Genomic DNA, 23,576 nt, shown 5'->3' with positions numbered 1-23,576 from the left:
CTCTCAGCTCTCTCCCCCCTCTCTCAGCTCTCTCTCTCTCCTGTCTCTCTCTCAGCTCTCTCAGCTCTCTCTGCTCATCACCCTTTCGCTCTCTCTCTCCGGTCTGTTGAAAGTCCATACTGTCTCTGTCAATCCTGTGAGACTCCCTGATGTGTTCATTCCAGACATGCTGTCACTCATTACCCTGCTCATCTGTCAGATTAACATCTCCCTCACTTTCACACTCTCTCTCCATCCCCTCCTCCTCTAGCCCTCCCTCAGCTTTCTCTCTCTTTCTCTGTCTCTGTCTCTCTATCTCCTCTCTCTCTCTCTCTCTCTCTCTGTCTTGACTATTAGTATTCCCACTGCTCTCTTTCTGCCTCAGCTGAATGGCAGTGTTACAAGACCCCATGGGGCTAGTGAGGGACAGGACTGGTTCACTTTCCAAAAAAAGTATCTTCTCCACTCCTATCCTACACACACACACACACACACACACACACACACACACACACACACACACACACACACACACACACACACACACACACACACACCCCGTCTGAGCCCAGTGTGCACCAGAGAGGCCAGTGACGGGCTGTCACATGTACTCCTTCTCTCCTCCCCCTCCTGTGAGTCTCCCTCTCTCCCCATCCTGCTAACTCTCAGGAAGCCTCTTATAGTTGATTATCTTGACAGCCTGGGCTCCCTAACGATGTTAACCAGCCTTCTTCTGTCATCCCGGACCACTGGTAATGAGTCACACACACTCAAGGACACACACACAAGGCATACACACATGCACACATGACATACACACAGACACATACACATTGGTCACACCCACTCACAGTTAGTTACAGCATATGCATACTCACACACACACCAACGTATACCTTCACCACACAGTGAGCAACACAGAGGCATGCAGAGTTATTCTATTAAGCTGACGGGGCTGATCATGCACAGCATTAGCACATCTTTTGGCTAATGCTGCACTGATTTGCATCAACACATACTTGACCTATGGCCCTCCCTTCCTTTCCTCCTGTCCGTCCTGCCCGGTGATACACACACAGTCTGTGATGGCTCTCTGGAGTGCTGTCATCCAGCCATTAGCCCACTCTAATAAAAACCACTCATTAACCACCATGAAGATTTATTCAATATAAACACGCCATAACCACAATGCTAATGAAAAATGAGACGGGAGGAGAGAGGGGGACGGACGGACGGACGGAGGGAGAAAGAAAGCCAGGAACTTTGGACGAGAGCCTGGATGTAGTTTGATGTTGGGTGCATAGTCTGCATTCCTTAAGTTTTCCCCTAAAATGCTGTTATGTTGGGCAGTGGGGACTGAGCAGTGGGGGCTGGGCAGTGGGGACTGGGCAGTGAGGGCTGGGCAGTGAGGGCTGGGCAGTGAGGGCTGGGCAGTGGGGGCTGGGCAGTGGGGGCTGGGCAGTGGGGGCTGGGCAGTGGGGGCTGGGCAGTGAGGGCTGGGCAGTGAGGGCTGGGCAGTGAGGGCTGGGCAGTGAGGGCTGGGCAGTGAGGGCTGGGCAGTGAGGGCTGGGCAGTGAGGGCTGGGCAGTGAGGGCTGGGCAGTGGGGGCTGGGCAGTGGGGGCTGGGCAGTGGGGGCTGGGCAGTGGGGGCTGGGCAGTGGGGGCTGGGCAGTGGGGGCTGGGCAGTGGGGGCTGGGCAGTGGGGGCTGGGCAGTGAGGGCTGGGCAGTGGGGGCTGGGCAGTGGGCACTTGGGGTGGCTGGTAGCCTTGTGTTGGGCCAGTCACTGAAAGGTCGCTGGTTTGTAACACCGAGCCGACTAGGTGAAGAATCTGACTGTGTCCTTGAGCCAGACACTGAACCCTAAATGCTCCTGTAAGTCTGTCTGGAAAAGAGTGTCTGTTAAATGACTACAATGTAAAGCATTTAGAACGTTCTACATACAGCAGCAGTGTTACCACAGAGGATACACTGTAGTTATACTGGTGTTGTTGGCATTATTTGTCTGTCTAGTAACCGGTCTGACAACCTGTCTAGTAACCGGTCTGACAACCTGTCTAGTAACCGGTCTGACAACCTGTCTAACAACCTGTGAGGTGTAATGTATGGACAGACACCCATGCTTCAGATTTACAGTTCAAATAAACAGCTTTCTCTAAATACTCAAGTCTTCGGTACCAATTAAACTAGCCAATTATATCCACATCTTGTTTATGACTGTGAAGATTTAGATTCATTATTGATGACATTTTAAACAGTTTTCCATTGCGTGTCCTAATAAACATGTCCCTGTGGTCCCCATCAAAATACTGTCTTCTGAAGTGTTGCCAGGTGTATTCAGATATACAGTGAGTACTAGTGGATAACACAACAGGTACCTGGAGCTGTGTTCAGGTCTCCCCTACATTCCAAGGTGTCTAGATCTATTCAGGTGTGTCTCCTGTGGTCCCCCTCGTGCAGGTGTCAGCGGTGGAGTCTCTGGAGGGCCCCCTGCTGCAGGTGGAGGGTCTGGGGGACCTGCGTCTGGAGCTCCACAGTAAGAAGCTCAACATCCACGTGGTCCTCATCGACGAGCTGCACCGGCACCTCTACATCAAGTCTACCAGCCGCCTGGGGACCAAGAACAAGGACAAGAACCAGGGACGCCACGGGGGGTGAGTGGCCTGGAGAAGGGGAGGGAGAGGGGGGGGGGGGTGTGAGTGGCCTGGAGAAGGGGAGGGAGAGGGGGGGGGGGTGAGTGGCCGGGAGAGGGGGGGAGTGGCCTGGAGAAGGGGAGGGAGAGGGGCCTGGAGAAGGGGAGGGAGAGGGGGGGGGGGGGGAGTGGCCTGGAGAAGGGGAGGGAGAGGGGGGGGTGGCCTGGAGAAGGGGAGGGAGAGGGGGGGTGAGTGGCCTGGAGAGGGGAGGGAGAGGGGGGTGAGTGGCCTGGAGAAGGGGAGGGAGAGGGGGGTGAGTGGCCTGGAGAAGGGGAGGGAGAGGGGGGTGAGTGGCCTGGAGAAGGGGAGGGAGAGGGGGGGGGTGAGTGGCCTGGAGAGGGGAGGGAGAGGGGGGGGTGGGAGTGGCCTGGAGGAGGGAGAGGGGAGTGAGTGGCCTGGAGAAGGGGAGGGAGAGGGGGGGGGGGTGAGTGGCCTGGAGAAGGGGAGGGAGAGGGGGGGGGTGAGTGGCCTGGAGGAGGGGAGGGAGAGGGGGGGGTGGGAGTGGCCTGGAGGAGGGAGAGGGGAGTGAGTGGCCTGGAGAAGGGGAGGGAGAGGGGGGGGGTGAGTGGCCTGGAGAAGGGGAGGGAGAGGGGGGGTGAGTGGTCTGGAGAAGGGGAGGGAGAGGGGGGGGTGAGTGGCCTGGAGAAGGGGAGGGAGAGGGAGGGGTGAGTGGCCTGGAGAAGGGGAGGGAGAGGGGGGGGTGAGTGGCCTGGAGAAGGGGAGTGAGTGGCCTGGAGAAGAGGAGGGGGGGGGAGTGAGTGGCTTGGAGAAGAGGAGGGAGGGGGAGGGGAGGGGGGGGGTGAGTGGCCTGGGAAGGGGAGGGGGGGGACTGGGAGTGGGGCAGAGGTGTGAGTTGTTAGGAACACGCTGTGAGGTTTGGTCAGGGAGATCAGAGTGGGGGTCAATCCCACATCAAGTGCAGTCAACAGAGGGAATGTAATGTTTATAATTTGCAGTATTCTAGTAGGGCAAGGACTCAAACACCAGATCTCAGTAGAGATTGGAAGTAGTTGTTTTCACTTCAGAATAAAAGCTTTGGGAGTCTGAAGTGTATGGGTGTTCACTCTGCGTTGGAAGTAGTTGTTTTCACTTCAGAATAAAAGCTTTGGGAGTCTGAAGTGTATGGGTGTTCACTGTGCGCTGAAAGTAAATGGATAATTGGGGGGAAACTAGTTGAAATCATTAAATGAAATACCATAACATGAGACAGTGTTCAACCTCCTCCTCTAATCCCACACAGTACAGTTCCACACTACATGTGTTGTCCCTCAGTGTTTACATTAGCTAGTCTAAACTTCTAGTGACAAGACAACGTCCCTGTCTCACCACTTAGTGCAAACACATCTGATTCATTCATGGGAGACCAGAGATGACGCTCTGTAGAATGATAATGTGGGTTTTGGTTAGTCGACGACCGCGTCACAACCTACATTAGCATCGGGAGGATTATCATACCAACACCAATGGGCGTGTCCCAAACGGCACCCTATTCCCTACTTAGTGCACTACTTTAAAAAGTAATACACTGTGTAGTGCACTATGCAGGGAATACGTTGCCATTTGGGACACATGTTAGAATGCTGTGTGGGGCGACGGCTGCCACCTGCATGATAATTCCTAAACCAAGATGCAGCATCACAACACATTAGACTGATGCAGGTCACCCACCTCTCCAGCAATGAAGCCTGTTGTTTTGATGTTTGTTTAATTCATGCTAGGTGTGTGTGTGTGTGTGTGTGTGTGTGTGTGTGTGTGTGTGTGTGTGTGTGTGTGTGTGTGTGTGTGTGTGTGTGTGTGTGTGTGTGTGTGTGTGTGTGTGTGTGTGGTATCTTCATTGGCGTGTGTGTGATTGTTGTGTGTACAGCAGTGTGGTGTCTAGGCTGTGACGTACTGTATAGTGATGTATTAGTTGGGGTCTTAGGTTAAAGCTCCTGTATAATGGAGGTTTGGTAAGAACAACCCACCTCCACTCAACACTCACTAAGCAGGGCTACACTCAACACTGTGGAGGTACAGGGCTACACTCAACACTCACTAAGCAGGGCTACTCTCAACACTGTGTGGCGGTACAGGGCTACACTCAACACTGTGAAGGTACAGGGCAACACTCAACACTGTGGTACAGTGCTCCACTCAACACTGTGGTGGTACAGGGCAACACTCAACACTGTGGTGGTACAGGGCTCCACTCAACACTGTGGTGGTACAGGGCTCCACTCAACACTGTGGAGGTACAGGGCAACACTCAACACTGTGGAGGTACAGGGCAACACTCAACACTGTGATGGTACAGGGCAACACTCAACACTGTGGAGGTACAGGGCAACACTCAACACTGTGGAGGTACAGGGCAACACTCAACACTGTGTGGAGGTACAGGGCTACACAACACTGTGTGGAGGTACAGGGCTACACTCAACACTGTGTGGAGGAACAGGTACATGGCTGACTCTGTTCATCCATGTTGTTAACAGGTTCATTATAAAGCTCTGCTTGTCTCTCAGGTGAATGTTGTCGTTGTGGGTAGCAGGGTTGGGCTCAATTCAAATTGAAGCCAGACAATTCAGGAAGATTAATTTAAAATTTTGAAATAAGTAGCTTCTACTTTTCAGTTTAGTGAGAAGTCATTGAAAATAAATGCAATTTGTATTTATTTATTTATTGATTTGTAATTTTGTAACGAGGATGATGGTGATGATGGTGACTGATGATGCTCTTCCCAACTCTCTCCAGCTCTACAACCAAAGACACGTCCCCTCTGCCCCAGCTGGACGTCAGCAGCCTGTCCACCCCTCGCAAGCTGATGGACTCCTCCCAGTTCAGCACCCCAGGGACCACCAGCAGTAAGTAGCCTTGGTAGTCCAACACACATCCATTATGCATGTCTGCTTGGCTGAATACAGCAGTACTAAATGAGGGCCTGCACACTATACCAACCTAATAAAGGAAGGGTTTGGTGCAGTTGATTGTGCTGACCTTACTTCATTACCACCAGTAGAATGGCTTTAGGAATACTACTGGATAAGAGAGGGAGAGGGGGGTCATGGAGGAGGGAGACGAGGAAGAGGCAGGGACAGAGAGAGGGAGGGACGGGGACAGAGAGAGGGAGGGACGGGGACAGAGAGAGGGAGGGACGGGGACAGAGAGAGGGAGGGACGGGGACAGAGAGAGGGAGGGACGGGGACAGAGAGAGGGAGGGACGGGGACAGAGAGAGGGAGGGACGGGGACAGAGAGAGGGAGGGACGGGGACAGAGAGAGGGAGGGACGGGGACAGAGAGAGGGAGGGACGGGGACAGAGAGAGGGAGGGACGGGGACAGAGAGAGGGAGGGACGGGGACAGAGGACGGACGGGGACAGAGAGCCAGTGAGATAATGTGAAACTGGAGAGAACTGGATATTGAGTGGAGAAGAGAAAGGGAGAGGAGTTGAGATGGATAGATAGAAAAGAGAACATGGTGTAGATGGAGAGAGAGATACTGTAGAGACTTGATGAGAACTATTGGAACATAGTTGTCTCCTGGATAGCACAGTGGTAGAGTTGTCAGGTTAGTGTTCTACTGTCGCTCCATTCTGCCGATGCTCCCAGTAATAATGAAATCATTAGCAGGGATCTGTACTGCTGCAGTTATTACATCCATTAGCATGTCATTAGGGGTGTGTACCAGAGAACGCTGCAGGCTCAACACACCTCGTACATAACACTGCCTCTCACACACACTCCACTGATGGCATTCACACGCCAGCAAGCACATGCACACACACACAGAAGCACTAACGCATGATGACACGCACACCTTCTCCCTGCTTCCATCTCTTCCATCTGTGCCTCGTATTTCCTCCCCCTTGCAGCACAGTACATACATCACAGGATTATTAGGCCATTATCATATTAGTACATACTGTCCATCACAGCATTATTAGACCATTATCATAATAGTACATACATCACGGGATTATTAGACCATTATCATATTAGTACATACATCACAGCATTATTAAACCATTATCATAATAGTACATACATCACAGCATTATTAGACCATTATCATAATAGTACATACTTCACAGCATTATCAGTCCATTATCATATTAGTACATGCATCACATCATCACTAGGCCATTATCATAATAGTACATACTGTACATCACAACATTACTATACCATTATCATAATAGTACATAGTGTACCTCACATCATTATCCGTCCATTATCATAACAGTACATACATCACATTAGAGCATTATCACACAAGTGCATACATCACATTAGAGCATTATCATACTAGTGCATACACAGCAGCATTATTAGGACATGATCATACTCGTTCGTACATCGCAGCATTATTAGGGCATTATCATACTCGTTCATACATCACAGCATTATTAGGGCGTTATCATACAAGTACATACATCACGACATTATTAGGGCATTATCATACTCGTTCATACATCACAGCATTATTAGGGCGTTATCATACAAGTGCATACATCACGACATTATTAGGGCATTATCATACTCGTTCATACATCACAGCATTATTAGGGCGTTATCATACAAGTACATACATCACGACATTATTAGGGCATTATCATACTCGTTCATACATCACAGCATTATTAGGGCGTTATCATACAAGTACATACGTTTTCATAACATCATAATCAGCTGCCACCCCTCCATATCTCCCATTAGTCACCATGTATTCCTGTCAGCACAGTGGGGTGGATAACATTCATTATGCTCATAAGCCACAGTGGAACAGTTACCTACAGCGTCTACAGGGGAGTTTGTTATAGTGTGTTGATGACATTCCCTGGTTGTGGAGTTTGTTATAGTGTGTTGATGACATTCCTTGGTTGTGGAGTTTGTTAAAGTGTGTTGATGACATTCCCTGGTTGTGGAGTTTGTTATAGTGTGTTGATGACATTCCTTGGTTGTGGAGTTTGTTATAGTGTGTTGATGACATTCCTTGGTTGTGGAGTTTGTTATAGTGTGTTGATGACATTCCCTGGTTGTGGAGTTTGTTATAGTGTGTTGATGACATTCCCTGGTTGTGGAGTTTGTTATAGTGTGTTGATGACATTCCCTGGTTGTGGAGCTGCGAAAACACCAAGAAGATGATTAAGATGCCCAAGGCGGCAGGTAGCCTAGTAGTTAGAGCGTTGGACTTGTAACTGAAAGGTTGCAAGATCAGGCTGACAAGGTAAAAATCTGTCGTTCTGCCCCTGAACAAGGCAGTTAACCCACTGTTCTTCTGAACAAGGCAGTTAACCCACTGTTCCCCTGAACAAGGCAGTTAACCCACTGTTCCTCTGAACAAGGCAGTTAACCCGCTGTTCCTCTGAACAAGGCAGTTAACCCGCTGTTCCTCTGAACAAGGCAGTTAACCCACTGTTCCTCTGAACAAGGCAGTTAACCCACTGTTCCTCTGAACAAGGCAGTTAACCCACTGTTCCTCTGAACAAGGCAGTTAACCCACTGTTCCTCTGAACAAGGCAGTTAACCCACTCTTCCCCTGAACAAGGCAGTTAACCCACTGTTCCTCTGAACAAGGCAGTTAACCCGCTGTTCCTCTGAACAAGGCAGTTAACCCGCTGTTCCTCTGAACAAGGCAGTTAACCCACTGTTCCTCTGAACAAGGCAGTTAACCCACTGTTCCTCTGAACAAGGCAGTTAACCCACTGTTCCTCTGAACAAGGCAGTTAACCCACTGTTCCTCTGAACAAGGCAGTTAACCCACTCTTCCCCTGAACAAGGCAGTTAACCCACTGTTCCTCTGAACAAGGCAGTTAACCCACTGTTCCTCTGAACAAGGCAGTTAACCCACTGTTCCTCTGAACAAGGCAGTTAACCCACTGTTCCTCTGAACAAGGCAGTTAACCCACTGTTCCTCTGAACAAGGCAGTTAACCCACTGTTCCTCTGAACAAGGCAGTTAACCCATTGTTCCTCTGAACAAGGCAGTTAACCCACTGTTCCTCTGAACAAGGCAGTTAACCCACTGTTCCTCTGAACAAGGCAGTTAACCCACTGTTCCTCTGAACAAGGCAGTTAACCCACTCTTCCCCTGAACAAGGCAGTTAACCCACTGTTCCTCTGAACAAGGCAGTTAACCCACTGTTCCTCTGAACAAGGCAGTTAACCCACTGTTCCTCTGAACAAGGCAGTTAACCCACTGTTCCTCTGAACAAGGCAGTTAACCCACTGTTCCTCTGAACAAGGCAGTTAACCCACTCTTCCCCTGAACAAGGCAGTTAACCCACTGTTCCTCTGAACAAGGCAGTTAACCCACTGTTCCTCTGAACAAGGCAGTTAACCCACTGTTCCTCTGAACAAGGCAGTTAACCCACTGTTCCCCTGAACAAGGCAGTTAACCCACTGTTCCCCTGAACAAGGCAGTTAACCCACTGTTCCTCTGAACAAGGCAGTTAACCCACTGTTCCTCTGAACAAGGCAGTTAACCCACTGTTCCTCTGAACAAGGCAGTTAACCCACTGTTCCTCTGAACAAGGCAGTTAACCCACTGATCCTCTGAACAAGGCAGTTAACCCACTGTTCCTCTGAACAAGGCAGTTAACCCACTGTTCCTCTGAACAAGGCAGTTAACCCACTGTTCCTCTGAACAAGGCAGTTAACCCACTGTTCCTCTGAACAAGGCAGTTAACCCACTGTTCCTCTGAACAAGGCAGTTAACCCACTGATCCTCTGAACAAGGCAGTTAACCCACTGTTCCTCTGAACAAGGCAGTTAACCCACTGTTCCTCTGAACAAGGCAGTTAACCCACTGTTCCTGGGCCGTCATTGTAAATAATAATTTGTTGTTAACTGACTTGCCTAGTTAAATAAAGGTCAAATAAAAAGAAAAGCTTCTTTCTGGTCTAGTTATTTTTTCTTGAGATCTTGGTAATCTCTCTCTCTCTCTGCAACTTTCTCCCAGGCCCTACCCACCCATCCACTCAACCCATCCAAACACGTTTGTTTGAATGCAAGCCTAAACCCTCCTTCCCTGTCAGGTCAGGTGTGCCCCGGTACCTGGTCAGCTAGCCACCCTACTGCTAGCTGCAGGTGTACTGTTACAGCTCCATAGCCCCTCCGCCGTACCTCTGTCCCTATGCCATTACCAGACCCCCACCCTTCCTCTCCCCACTAACCTCTGTCCCTATGCCATTACCAGACCCCCACCCTTCCTCTCCCCACTAACCTCTGTCCCTATGCCATTACCAGACCCCCACTCTTCCTCTCCCCACTAACCTCTGTCCCTATGCCATTACCAGACCCCCACTCTTCCTCTCCCCACTAACCTCTGTCCCTATGCCATTACCAGACCCCCACCCTTTGCCCCACTAACCTCTGTCCCTATGCCATTACCAGACCCCCACTCTTCCTCTCCCCACTAACCTCTGTCCCTATGCCATTACCAGACCCCCACTCTTCCTCTCCCCACTAACCTCTGTCCCTATGCCATTACCAGACCCCCACTCTTCCTCTCCCCATTAACCTCTGTCCCTATGCCATTACCAGACCCCCACTCTTCCTCTCCCCACTAACCTCTGTCCCTATGCCATTACCAGACCCCCACTCTTCCTCTCCCCACTAACCTCTGTCCCTATGCCATTACCAGACCCCCACTCTTCTTTGCCCCACTAGCCTATGCCATTACCAGACCCCCACTCTTCTTCGCCCCACTAACCTCTGTCCCTACGGCATTACCAGACCCCCACTCTTCCTCGCCCCACTAACCTCTGTCCCTATGCCATTACCAGACCCCCACTCTTCCTCTCCCCACTAACCTCTGTCCCTATGCCATTACCAGACCCCCACTCTTCTTTGCCCCACTAACCTCCGTCCCTATGCCATTACCAGACCCCCACTCTTCCTCTCCCCACTAACCTCTGTCCCTATGCCATTACCAGACCCCCACTCTTCCTCTCCCCACTAACCTCTGTCCCTATGCCATTACCAGACCCCCACTCTTCCTCTCCCCACTAACCTCTGTCCCTATGCCATTACCAGACCCCCACTCTTCCTCTCCCCACTAACCTCTGTCCCTATGCCATTACCAGACCCCCACTCTTCCTCTCCCCACTAACCTCTGTCCCTATACCATTACCAGACCCCCACTCTTCCTCTCCCCACTAACCTCTGTCCCTATGCAATTACCAGACCCCCACTCTTCTTCGCCCCACTAACCTCTATCTTTTTGCCAGCCACACCTCCAATACAGTCGCAATGCCAGCCTTAGAAACCCCTAACCCCTCCCCTTACCCCTGTCCTTCTGCCAATCTTCCCTCTACCAACCCCCTGTCTCCTCCTCTGAGCCTACCATCCCACTGATGAATCTCTCCCCTATAATTGCTGCTGTTTGTTGATGGAGTCAGTTGACTAACTCAGGTAGAGAGAGAGAGAAGCCTCTTAATTCACACCCAGGGCCTAAGTCATTCCCCTGCGCTAACTGCACTTCCCTCTCACATTATTACGGCAAAACGCAAGCAATTAGCCGCCGCCGCGTGCTAAGTGCCATGTGCCGCGATGACGAAAGCATAACTCTCCAGCTTTTGTCGACAACGCTGCTTCGTCTAATGGCCTCAGCGCACATCATTTAGTAGCTGGTAATTGTAGTGATTAAAACGTGAAAAAACTACAGTCGCTGGCAGGAGAAATAAAGTCTATTAACGTCACATAAACATTAACTCTCTTAACGTACCCCGCTTCCAACGCTTTGAAGGGGAAACGGAGGCTGTATCATCAGACTGGAATTAGAACGTAGCCCTGCTGTTACTCTCAATTTAGCAAGCTAACGCAGAGAGGGGGGGGGGTGCTGATCAGGGAGGTAAAGGTGAAGAGGTGTTGTGGGGATGTTTTCATTTGATCCAAACACTCACAAGTTTGTGATGATGAGGAAGAGGTGCTCGCCTAGTGGTGAGTGGTGAGATGCACGGGGTTGTTATGGTGATGATAATACTGTATAGCATTGAGAGGAAAGAGATGACAGTAGGACTAGGATGATGTTTATGAAGATGGATGATGATGGTTACAACTATAACAACTAATTCTTTCATGTGTCTCTAGAAAGTTCAATGAGTATGTCAAATAGTACCACATCCTGAAGCTCTAGTATCAATTCAATTCAAGGGGCTTTATTGGCATGGGAAACGTGTGTTAACATTGCCAAAGCAAGTGAGGTAGATAATATACAAAAGTGATATAAACAATACAAATTAACAGTAAACATTACACATACAGAAGTTTCAAAACAATGAAGACATTACAAATGTCATATTATATATATATACAGTGCCTTGCGAAAGTATTCGGCCCCCTTGAACTTTGCGACCTTTTGCCACATTTCAGGCTTCAAACATAAAGATATAAAACTGTATTTTTTTTGTGAAGAATCAACAACAAGTGGGACACAATCATGAAGTGGAACGAACATTTATTGGATATTTCAAACTTTTTTAACAAATCAAAAACTGAAAAATTATTCAGCCCCCTTAAGTTAATACTTTGTAGCGCCACCTTTTGCTGCGATTACAGCTGTAAGTCGCTTGGGGTATGTCTCTATCAGTTTTGCACATCGAGAGACTAACATTTTTTCCCATTCCTCCTTGCAAAACAGCTCGAGCTCAGTGAGGTTGGATGGAGAGCATTTGTGAACAGCAGTTTTCAGTTCTTTCCACAGATTCTCGATTGGATTCAGGTCTGGACTTTGACTTGGCCATTCTAACACCTGGATATGTTTATTATTGAACCATTCCATTGTAGATTTTGCTTTATGTTTTGGATCATTGTCTTGTTGGAAGACAAATCTCTGTCCCAGTCTCAGGTCTTTTGCAGACTCCATCAGGTTTTCTTCCAGAATGGTCCTGTATTTGGCTCCATCCATCTTCCCATCAATTTTAACCATCTTCCCTGTCCCTGCTGAAGAAAAGCAGGCCCAAACCATGATGCTGCCACCACCATGTTTGACAGTGGGGATGGTGTGTTCAGCTGTGTTGCTTTTACGCCAAACATAACGTTTTGCATTGTTGCCAAAAGGTTCAATTTTGGTTTTCATCTCCCAGGTGGCTTGTGGCAAACTTTAAACGACACTTTTTATGGATATCTTTAAGAAATGGCTTTCTTCTTGCCACTCTTCCATAAAGGCCAGATTTGTGCAATATACGACTGATTGTTGTCCTATGGACAGAGTCTCCCACCTCAGCTGTAGATCTCTGCAGTTCATCCAGAGTGATCATGGGCCTCTTGGCTGCATCTCTGATCAGTCTTCTCCTTGTATGAGCTGAAAGTTTAGAGGGACGGCCAGGTCTTGGTAGATTTGCAGTGGTCTGATACTCCTTCCATTTCAATATTATCGCTTGCACAGTGCTCCTTGGGATGTTTAAAGCTTGGGAAATCTTTTTGTATCCAAATCCGGCTTTAAACTTCTTCACAACAGTATCTCGGACCTGCCTGGTGTGTTCCTTGTTCTTCATGATGCTCTCTGCGCTTTTAACGGACCTCTGAGACTATCACAGTGCAGGTGCATTTATACGGAGACTTGATTACACACAGGTGGATTGTATTTATCATCATTAGTCATTTAGGTCAACATTGGATCATTCAGAGATCCTCACTGAACTTCTGGAGAGAGTTTGCTGCACTGAAAGTAAAGGGGCTGAATAATTTTGCACGCCCAATTTTTCAGTTTTTGATTTGTTCAAAAAGTTTGAAATATCCAATAAATGTCGTTCCACTTCATGATTGTGTCCCACTTGTTGTTGATTCTTCACACAAAAATACAGTTTTATATCTTTATGTTTGAAGCCTGAAATGTGGCAACAGGTCACAAATCTTGCTGCTGTGATGGCACACTGTGGAATTTCACCCAGTAGATATGGGAGTTTATCAAAAATGGATTTGTATTCGAATTCTTTGTGGATCTGTGTAATCTGAGGGAAATATGTCTCTCTAATATGGTCATACATTGGGCAGGATGTTAGGAAGTGTGGCTCAGTTTCCACCTCATTTTGTGGGCAGTGAGCACATAGCCTGTCTTCTCTTGAGAGCCATGTCTGCCTACGGCGGCCTTTCTCAATAGCAAGGCTATGCTCACTGAGTCTGTACATAGTTAAAGCTTTCCTTAAGTTTGGGTCAGTGACAGTGGTCAAGTATTCTGCCACTGTGTACTCTCTGTGTAGGACCAAATAGCATTATAGTTTGCTCTGTTTTTTTGTTAATTCTTTCCAATGTGTCAAGTAATTATCTTTTTGTTTTCTCATGATTTGGTTGGGTCTAATTGTGCTGCTGTCCTGGGGCTCTGTGGGGTGTGTTTGTGTATCTCTCTCTCCCTCTGTCACTTCCCATGTTTTCTATCTATCTATCTATCTATCTATCTATCTATCTATCTATCTATCTCTCTATCTCTCTATCTCTCTATCTCTCTATCTCTCTATCTCTCTATCTCTCTATCTCTCTATCTCTCTCACTTCTCTCATTCTGCGTCACTCCCTCTTTCAGTGCGTGAGCTGCAGGCGCACCACGAGGCCCGCGAGGACCCTGACGTGCACCCGGAGGAGAACACCCAAGAGTTCATGGGCGTCCTCATCAAAGGCCTGGCCAAGCTCAAGAAGATTCCTGAGGCTGTCAAGGCCATCATGGAGCGCCTGGAGCCTGAGCTGAAGCAGATACTGAAGAGATCCACTACCCAGATAGCTGATCACGCCTACCAGAGAGGAGAGAACCTAGCCACAGAGAGCCAGCCCAGGTAGGGAGGGGTGGAGGGAAGACTGGAAGGTGGGAGGGAAGGTGGGATGGAGGGGTGCAGGTAAAGATGCAGGTAGGGGTGGAGGAGGAGGGAAGGCAGGATGCAGGTAAAGATGCAGGTAGGGGTGGAGGAGGAGGGAAGGCAGGATGCAGGTAAAGATGCAGGTGGAGGAGGAGGGAAGGCAGGATGCAGGTAAAGATGCAGGTAGGGGTGGAGGGGGAGGGAAGGCAGGATGCAGGTAAAGATGCAGGTAGGGAGAGATGGAGGTAGGGTTGGAGGGTGGGATAGCAGACCAGCAGCCTTTCCTTCCTTGAAGTGACCACTAATCTCACATGACTGGATAGGTGAGAGCTATGAAGTGAAACCCTCGATTTTTACCTATCCAATCATGTGGAATTTGTGATTTCTTCAAGGAGGGAAGGATGCATTGTGGGTTTTCAAACAGGGCCTTTGGGTGTATAGTTTTGTCCAACTCACTGGCTAAGGTGAGGTAGGAACAGTGGAGGAGAGGTACTGTATGTGTCTGAGGAGAGCTACTGTATGTGTCTGAGGAAAGGTACTGTATGTGTCTGAGGAGAGGTACTGTATGTGTGAGGAGAGGTACTGTATGTGTCTGAGGAGAGGTACTGTATGTGTGAGGTGAGGTACTGTATGTGTGAGGTGAGGTACTGTATGTGTGAGGTGAGGTACTGTATGTGTGAGGTGAGGTACTGTATGTGTCTGAGGAGAGGTACTGTATGTGTGAGGTGAGGTACTGTATGTGTGAGGAGAGGTACTGTATGTGTCTGAGGAGAGGTACTGTATGTGTCTGAGGAGAGGTACTGTATGTGTGTGAGGAGAGGTACTGTATGTGTCTGAGGTGAGGTACTGTATGTGTGAGGTGAGGTACTGTATGTGTGAGGTGAGGTACTGTATGTGTGAGGTGAGGTACTGTATGTGTCTGAGGAGAGGTACTGTATGTGTCTGAGGAGAGGTACTGTATGTGTCTGAGGAGAGGTACTGTATGTGTCTGAGGAGAGGTACTGTATGTGTCTGAGGAGAGGTACTGTATGTGTCTGAGGAGAGGTACTGTATGTGTCTGAGGAGAGGTACTGTATGTGTCTGAGGAGAGGTACTGTATGTGTGAGGAGAGGTACTGTATGTGTCTGAGGAGAGCTACTGTATGGGTCTGAGGAGAGGTACCGTATGGGTCTGAGGAGAGGTACTGTATGTGTCTGAGGAGAGGTAGGAACAGTGGAGGAAAGGTACTGTATGTGTCCGAGGAGAGGTACTGTATGGGTCTGAGGTGAGGTAGGAACAGGGGAGGAGAGGTACTGTATGTGTGAGGAGAGGTACTGTATGTGTGAGGAGAGGTACTGTATGGGTCTGAGGTGAGGTAGGAAAAGGGGAGGAGAGGTACTGTATGTGTGAGGAGAGGTACTGTATGTGTGAGGAGAGGTACTGTATGGGTCTGAGGAGAGGTAGGAACAGTGGAGGAAAGGTACTGTATGTGTCCGAGGAGAGGTACTGTATGGGTCTGAGGAGAGGTACCATATGGGTCTGAGGAGAGGTACTGTATGGGTCTGAGGAGAGGTACTGTATGGGTCTGAGGTGAGGTAGGAACAGGGGAGGAAAGATACTGTATGTGTCTGAGGTGAGGTACTGTATGGGTCTGAGGTGAGGTAGGAACAGGGGAGGAGAGGTACTGTATGTGTGAGGAGAGGTACTGTATGTGTGAGGAGAGGTACTGTATGGGTCTGAGGTGAGGTAGGAACAGGGGAGGAGAGGTACTGTATGTGTGAGGAGAGGTACTGTATGTGTGAGGAGAGGTACTGTATGTGTGAGGAGAGGTACTGTATGTGTGAGGTGAGGTACTGTATGTGTCTGAGGAGAGGTACTGTATGTGTCTGAGGAGAGGTACTGTATGTGTGAGGAGAGCTACTGTATGTGTCTGAGGAGAGGTACTGTATGTGTGAGGAGAGGTACTGTATGTGTGAGGAGAGGTAGGAACAGGGGAGGAGAGGTACTGTATGTGTGAGGAGAGGTACTGTATGTGTCTGAGGTGAGGTAGGAACAGTGGAGGAGAGGTACTGTATGGGTCTGAGGTGAGGTAGGAACAGGGGAGGAGAGGTACTGTATGTGTGAGGAGAGGTACTGTATGTGTGAGGAGAGGTACTGTATGGGTCTGAGGTGAGGTAGGAACAGTGGAGGAGAGGTACTGTATGTGTCTGTGTCTCCATCACTAATAAGCAAACAAACCATCAAGCAAGAAGAGACAAGTTTCAATTAAATCCCGGGCTTTTCTATCCAAGCTCTTTAGCTTTAGACAGAGTAAGTACGACAAGGGTGTTTTGGGAGTGAGTGAACTGCTAGAAAATTATTTTTGATTAGTCTCTATCCTCACCTCCCTCTCTCTCTGTATCTCATTGTGGAAACCCTAATAAAGCAAACAGTTAAGCACACCCTCTCCTCAGCCTCCTCTGTTCTCCATCTCCCCAGTCTCCTCTGTTCTCCATCTCCTCAGCCTCCTCTGTTCTCCATCTCCTCAGCCTCCTCTGTTCTCCATCTCCTCAGCCTCCTCTGTTCTCCATCTCCCCAGTCTCCTCTGTTCTCCATCTCCTCAGCCTCCTCTGTTCTCCATCTCCTCCGCCTCCTCTGTTCTCCCTCTCCTCAGCCTCCTCTGTTCTCCATCTCCCCAGTCTCCTCTGTTCTCCATCTCCTCAGCCTCCTCTGTTCTCCATCTCCTCAGCCTCCTCTGTTCTCCATCTCCTCAGCCTCCTCTGTTCTCCCTCTCCTCAGCCTCCTCTGTTCTCCCTCTCCTCAGCCTCCTCTGTTCTCCCTCTCCTCAGCCTCCTCTGTTCTCCCTCTCCTCAGCCTCCTCTGTTCTCCCTCTCCTCAGCCTCCTCTGTTCTCCATCTCCTCAGCCTCCTCTGTTCTCCCTCTCCTCAGCCTCCTCTGTTCTCCCTCTCCTCAGCCTCCTCTGTTCTCCCTCTCCTCAGCCTCCTCTGTTCTCCCTCTCCTCAGCCTCCTCTGTTCTCCATCTCCTCAGCCTCCTCTGTTCTCCATCTCCTCAGCCTCCTCTGTTCTCCATAACTCCCTCATTTAAGGTAATGGAGTAATCCAGAAAGCCAAGACCCAGCCTCTGCTTTTTCCCTCAGCATTCATTCACTCCGCAGAAAAAAAAAAACAGGAAAGCAAAAGATACTGGAAGAGAAGAGATATAATGACGGCACTTAAGAAAGCACTTACCTTCAGCTGAGATGAACACTTGTTTTTCTTGGCCTCCGTTTCTCCCGTTGTCTCTCCGTCTGTTTTCACAGTATCTGTGTATCTTGTGCCCTCTAAACCTAGCCGTTGTCCACGTTTCAAGAGGTGGTTGTTGGTTCACCATTGTGGCTACTGGGTTTAGGTTAGTGCTGAGGCCTTGGCTGCATTTCATTCCAGAAAGGTTATCTCCCTCTCCTCTTTCCTAGTTTCAGACTCCCCTTCACAGATCTGACACGAATGAATAAGTGAAGGCAATATGGAGGAAACTAGGTAGAGTTTTACCACCTACCCAGTTAGTCAATATGGAGGCAACTAGGTAGTTTTATCACCTACCCTGTTAGTCAATATGGAGGCAACTAGGTAGAGTTTTAATACCTACCCAGTTAGTCAATATGGAGGCAACTAGGTAGTTCTAACTAACACCTACCCAGTTAGTCAATATGGAGGAAACTAGGTAGTTTTAACTAACACCTACCCAGTTAGTCAATATGGAGGCAACTAGGTAGTTTTATCACCTACCCTGTTAGTCAATATGGAGGCAACTAGGTAGAGTTTTAATACCTACCCAGTTAGTCAATATGGAGGAAACTAGGTAGAGTTTTAACTAACACCTACCCAGTTAGTCAATATGGAGGAAACTAGATAGAGTTTTAACTAACACCTACCCAGTTAGTCAATATGGAGGCAACTAGGTAGTTTTATCACCTACCCTGTTAGTCAATATGGAGGCAACTAGGTAGAGTTTTAACTAACACCTACCCAGTTAGTCAATATGGAGGAAACTAGGTAGAGTTTTAACACCTACCCTGTTAGTCATTATGGAGGAAACTAGGTAGAGTTTTAACTAACACCTACCCAGTTAGTCATTATGGAGGAAACTAGGTAGAGTTTTAACACCTACCCAGTTAGTCAATATGGAGGAAACTAGGTAGTTTTAACTAACACCTACCCAGTTAGTCAATATGGAGGAAACTAGGTAGAGTTTTAACACCTACCCTGTTAGTCATTATGGAGGAAACTAGGTAGAGTTTTAACTAACACCTACCCAGTTAGTCAATATGGAGGCAACTAGGTAGAGTTTTAACACCTACCCAGTTAGTCAATATGGAGGAAACTAGGTAGAGTTTTAACACCTACCCTGTTAGTCAATATGGAGGCAACTAGGTAGAGTTTTAATACCTACCCAGTTAGTCAATATGGAGGCAACTAGGTAGTTTTAACTAACACCTACCCAGTTAGTCAATATGGAGGAAACTAGGTAGAGTTTTAACTAACACCTACCCTGTTAGTCATTATGGAGGAAACTAGGTAGAGTTTTAACTAACACCTACCCAGTTAGTCAATATGGAGGAAACTATGTAGTTTTAACTAACACCTACCCAGTTAGTCAATATGGAGGAAACTAGGTAGAGTTTTAACACCTACCCAGTTAGTCAATATGGAGGAAACTAGGTAGAGTTTTAATACCTACCCAGTTAGTCAATATGGAGGCAACTAGGTAGTTTTAACTAAGACCTACCCAGTTAGTCAATATGGAGGAAACTAGGTAGAGTTTTAACACCTACCCTGTTAGTCAATATGGAGGAAACTAGGTAGAGTTTTAACACCTACCCTGTTAGTCATTATGGAGGAAACTAGGTAGAGTTTTAACACCTACCCTGTTAGTCAATATGGAGGCAACTAGGTAGAGTTTTAATACCTACCCAGTTAGTCAATATGGAGGAAACTAGGTAGTTTTAACTAACACCTACCCAGTTAGTCAATATGGAGGAAACTAGGTAGAGTTTTAACACCTACCCTGTTAGTCATTATGGAGGAAACTAGGTAGAGTTTTAACTAACACCTACCCAGTTAGTCAATATGGAGGAAACTAGGTAGAGTTTTAACACCTACCCAGTTAGTCAATATGGAGGAAACTAGGTAGAGTTTTAACACCTACCCAGTTAGTCAATATGGAGGAAACTAGGTAGAGTTTTAATACCTACCCAGTTAGTCAATATGGAGGCAACTAGGTAGTTTTAACTAAGACCTACCCAGTTAGTCAATATGGAGGAAACTAGGTAGAGTTTTAACACCTACCCTGTTAGTCAATATGGAGGAAACTAGGTAGAGTGTTAACACCTACCCTGTTAGTCATTATGGAGGAAACTAGGTAGAGTTTTAATTAACACCTACCCAGTTAGTCAATATGGAGGAAACTATGTAGTTTTAACTAACACCTACCCAGTTAGTCAATATGGAGGAAACTAGGTAGAGTTTTAACACCTACCCAGTTAGTCAATATGGAGGAAACTAGGTAGAGTTTTAACACCTACCCTGTTAGTCAATATGGAGGCAACTAGGTAGAGTTTTAATACCTACCCAGTTAGTCAATATGGAGGCAACTAGGTAGTTTTAACTAACACCTACCCAGTTAGTCAATATGGAGGAAACTAGGTAGAGTTTTAAATAACACCTACCCAGTTAGTCAATATGGAGGCAACTAGGTAGTTTTATCACCTACCCTGTTAGTCAATATGGAGGCAACTAGGTAGAGTTTTAATACCTACCCAGTTAGTCAATATGGAGGAAACTAGGTAGAGTTTTAACACCTACCCTGTTAGTCAATATGGAGGCAACTAGGTAGAGTTTTAATACCTACCCAGTTAGTCAATATGGAGGAAACTAGGTAGAGTTTTAACTAACACCTACCCAGTTAGTCAATATGGAGGCAACTAGGTCGTTTTAACTAACACCTACCCAGTTAGTCAATATGGAGGAAACTAGGTAGAGTTTTAACACCTACCCTGTTAGTCATTATGGAGGAAACTAGGTAGAGTTTTAATTAACACCTACCCAGTTAGTCATTATGGAGGAAACTAGGTAGAGTTTTAACACCTACCCAGTTAGTCAATATGGAGGAAACTATGTAGAGTTTTAACTAACACCTACCCAGTTAGTCAATATGGAGGCAACTAGGTATAGTTTTAACACCTACCCAGTTAGTCAATATGGAGGCAACTAGGTAGAGTTTTAACTAACACCTACCCAGTTAGTCAATATGGAGGAAACTAGGTAGAGTTTTAACTAACACCTACCCAGTTAGTCAATATGGAGGCAACTAGGTAGTTTTAACTAACACCTACCCAGTTAGTCAATATGGAGGAAACTAGGTAGTGTTTTAACTAACACCTACCCAGTTAGTCAATATGGAGGCAACTAGGTAGAGTTTTAACTAACACCTACCCAGTTAGTCAATATGGAGGAAACTAGGTAGAGTTTTAACTAACACCTACCCAGTTAGTCAATATGGAGGCAACTAGGTAGTTTTATCACCTACCCTGTTAGTCAATATGGAGGCAACTAGGTAGAGTTTTAATACCTACCCAGTTAGTCAATATGTAGGCAACTAGGTAGTTTTAACTAACACCTACCCAGTTAGTCAATATGGAGGAAACTAGGTAGAGTTTTAACTAACACCTACCCTGTTAGTCATTATGGAGGAAAGTAGGTAGAGTTTTAACACCTACCCTGTTAGTCATTATGGAGGAAACTAGGTAGAGTTTTAATTAACACCTACCCAGTTAGTCAATATGGAGGAAACTAGGTAGAGTTTTAACACCTACCCAGTTAGTCAATATGGAGGCAACTAGGTAGAGTTTTAACACCTACCCAGTTTGTCAATATGGAGGAAACTAGGTAGAGTTTTAACACCTACCTAGTTAGTCAATATGGAGGAAACTAGGTAGAGTTTTAACACCTACCCTGTTAGTCATTATGGAGGAAACTAGGTAGAGTTTTAATTAACACCTACCCAGTTAGTCAATATGGAGGAAACTAGGTAGAGTTTTAACACCTACCCTGTTAGTCATTATGGAGGAAACTAGGTAGAGTTTTAACACCTACCCAGTTAGTCAATATGGAGGAAACTAGTTAGAGTTTTAACACCTACCCTGTTAGTCATTATGGGGGAAACTAGGTAGAGTTTTAACAGCTACCCTGTTAGTCATTATGGAGGAAACTAGGTAGAGTTTTAACACCTACCCAGTTAGTCAATATGGAGGAAACTAGGTAGAGTTTTAACACCTACCCAGTTAGTCAATATGGAGGCAACTAGGTAGAGTTTTAACTAACACCTACCCTGTTAGTCAATATGGAGGAAACTAGGTAGAGTTTTAACACCTACCCAGTTAGTCAATATGGAGGCAACTAGGTAGTTTTAACTAACACCTACCCAGTTAGTCAATATGGAGGAAACTAGGTAGAGTTTTAACACCTACCCAGTTAGTCAATATGGAGGAAACTAGGTAGAGTTTTAACACCTACCCTGTTAGTCAATATGTAGGCAACTAGGTAGAGTTTTAATACCTACCCAGTTAGTCAATATGGAGGAAACTAGGTAGAGTTTTAACTAACACCTACCCAGTTAGTCAATATGGAGGCAACTAGGTAGTTGTAACTAACACCTACCCAGTTAGTCAATATGGAGGAAACTAGGTAGAGTTTTAACACCTACCCTGTTAGTCATTATGGAGGAAACTAGGTAGAGTTTTAATTAACACCTACCCAGTTAGTCAATATGGAGGAAACTAGGTAGAGTTTTAACACCTACCCAGTTAGTCAATATGGAGGCAACTAGGTAGAGTTTTAACTAACACCTACCCAGTTAGTCAATATGGAGGCAACTAGGTAGAGTTTTAACTAACACCTACCCTGTTAGTCAATATGGAGGAAACTAGGTAGAGTTTTAACACCTACCTAGTTAGTCAATATGGAGGAAACTAGGTAGAGTTTTAACACCTACCCTGTTAGTCATTATGGAGGAAACTAGGTAGAGTTTTAATTAACACCTACCCAGTTAGTCAATATGGAGGAAACTAGGTAGAGTTTTAACACCTACCCTGTTAGTCATTATGGAGGAAACTAGGTAGAGTTTTAACACCTACCCAGTTAGTCAATATGGAGGAAACTAGGTAGAGTTTTAACACCTACCCTGTTAGTCATTATGGGGGAAACTAGGTAGAGTTTTAACTAACACCTACCCTGTTAGTCAATATGGAGGAAACTAGGTAGAGTTTTAACACCTACCCAGTTAGTCAATATGGAGGCAACTAGGTAGTTTTAACTAACACCTACCCAGTTAGTCAATATGGAGGAAACTAGGTAGAGTTTTAACACCTACCCAGTTAGTCAATATGGAGGAAACTAGGTAGAGTTTTAACACCTACCCTGTTAGTCAATATGGAGGCAACTAGGTAGAGTTTTAATACCTACCCAGTTAGTCAATATGGAGGAAACTAGGTAGAGTTTTAACTAACACCTACCCAGTTAGTCAATATGGAGGCAACTAGGTAGTTTTAACACCTACCCAGTTAGTCAATATGGAGGAAACTAGGTAGAGTTTTAACACCTACCCAGTTAGTCAATATGGAGGCAACTAGGTAGAGTTTTAACTAACACCTACCCTGTTAGTCAATATGGAGGAAACTAGGTAGAGTTTTAACACCTACCCAGTTAGTCAATATGGAGGAAACTAGGTAGAGTTTTAACACCTACCTAGTTAGTCAATATGGAGGAAACTAGGTAGAGTTTTAACACCTACCCTGTTAGTCATTATGGAGGAAACTAGGTAGAGTTTTAATTAACACCTACCCAGTTAGTCAATATGGAGGAAACTAGGTAGAGTTTTAACACCTACCCTGTTAGTCATTATGGAGGAAACTAGGTAGAGTTTTAACACCTACCCAGTTAGTCAATATGGAGGAAACTAAGGGGAGTGAACAAGGGCAAAAAGGAGGGGACAACTTTTCGGGATGCTATGCAACACCAGTGATAGTCAGACGTCTAGTCAGACAGCCAATCAGGTGTTAAACACAGTAGTGGCAGGACATTTGGGACAACACCTGCCAGACCATGAAGAAACAGACACACTGC

The 23,576-nt window shown here is 46.8% G+C and overlaps 1 protein-coding gene across 1 annotated transcript in view; it reads left to right on the top strand.

Annotated features, from left to right (window-relative positions):
* LOC139395956 (exocyst complex component 4-like) overlaps window positions 1-23,576 on the top strand; it is a gene marked incomplete at its 3' end in the record, with an annotated part of 84,266 nt that overhangs the window by 9,607 nt on the left and 51,083 nt on the right. The window contains exons 3-5 of the mRNA XM_071143269.1: window positions 2,438-2,631; window positions 5,404-5,513; window positions 14,171-14,417. Coding sequence (XP_070999370.1) covers window positions 2,438-2,631; window positions 5,404-5,513; window positions 14,171-14,417 — 551 coding nt within the window. The remainder of the gene's footprint in view (window positions 1-2,437; window positions 2,632-5,403; window positions 5,514-14,170; window positions 14,418-23,576) is intronic.

This window comes from Oncorhynchus clarkii, unplaced genomic scaffold (assembly GCF_045791955.1).
Source record: "Oncorhynchus clarkii lewisi isolate Uvic-CL-2024 unplaced genomic scaffold, UVic_Ocla_1.0 unplaced_contig_1797_pilon_pilon, whole genome shotgun sequence".
NCBI lineage: Eukaryota > Metazoa > Chordata > Actinopteri > Salmoniformes > Salmonidae > Oncorhynchus > Oncorhynchus clarkii.
The sequence above is the reverse complement of the archived record's forward strand: the minus strand, read 5'-3'. Positions and strand labels throughout refer to the sequence as shown.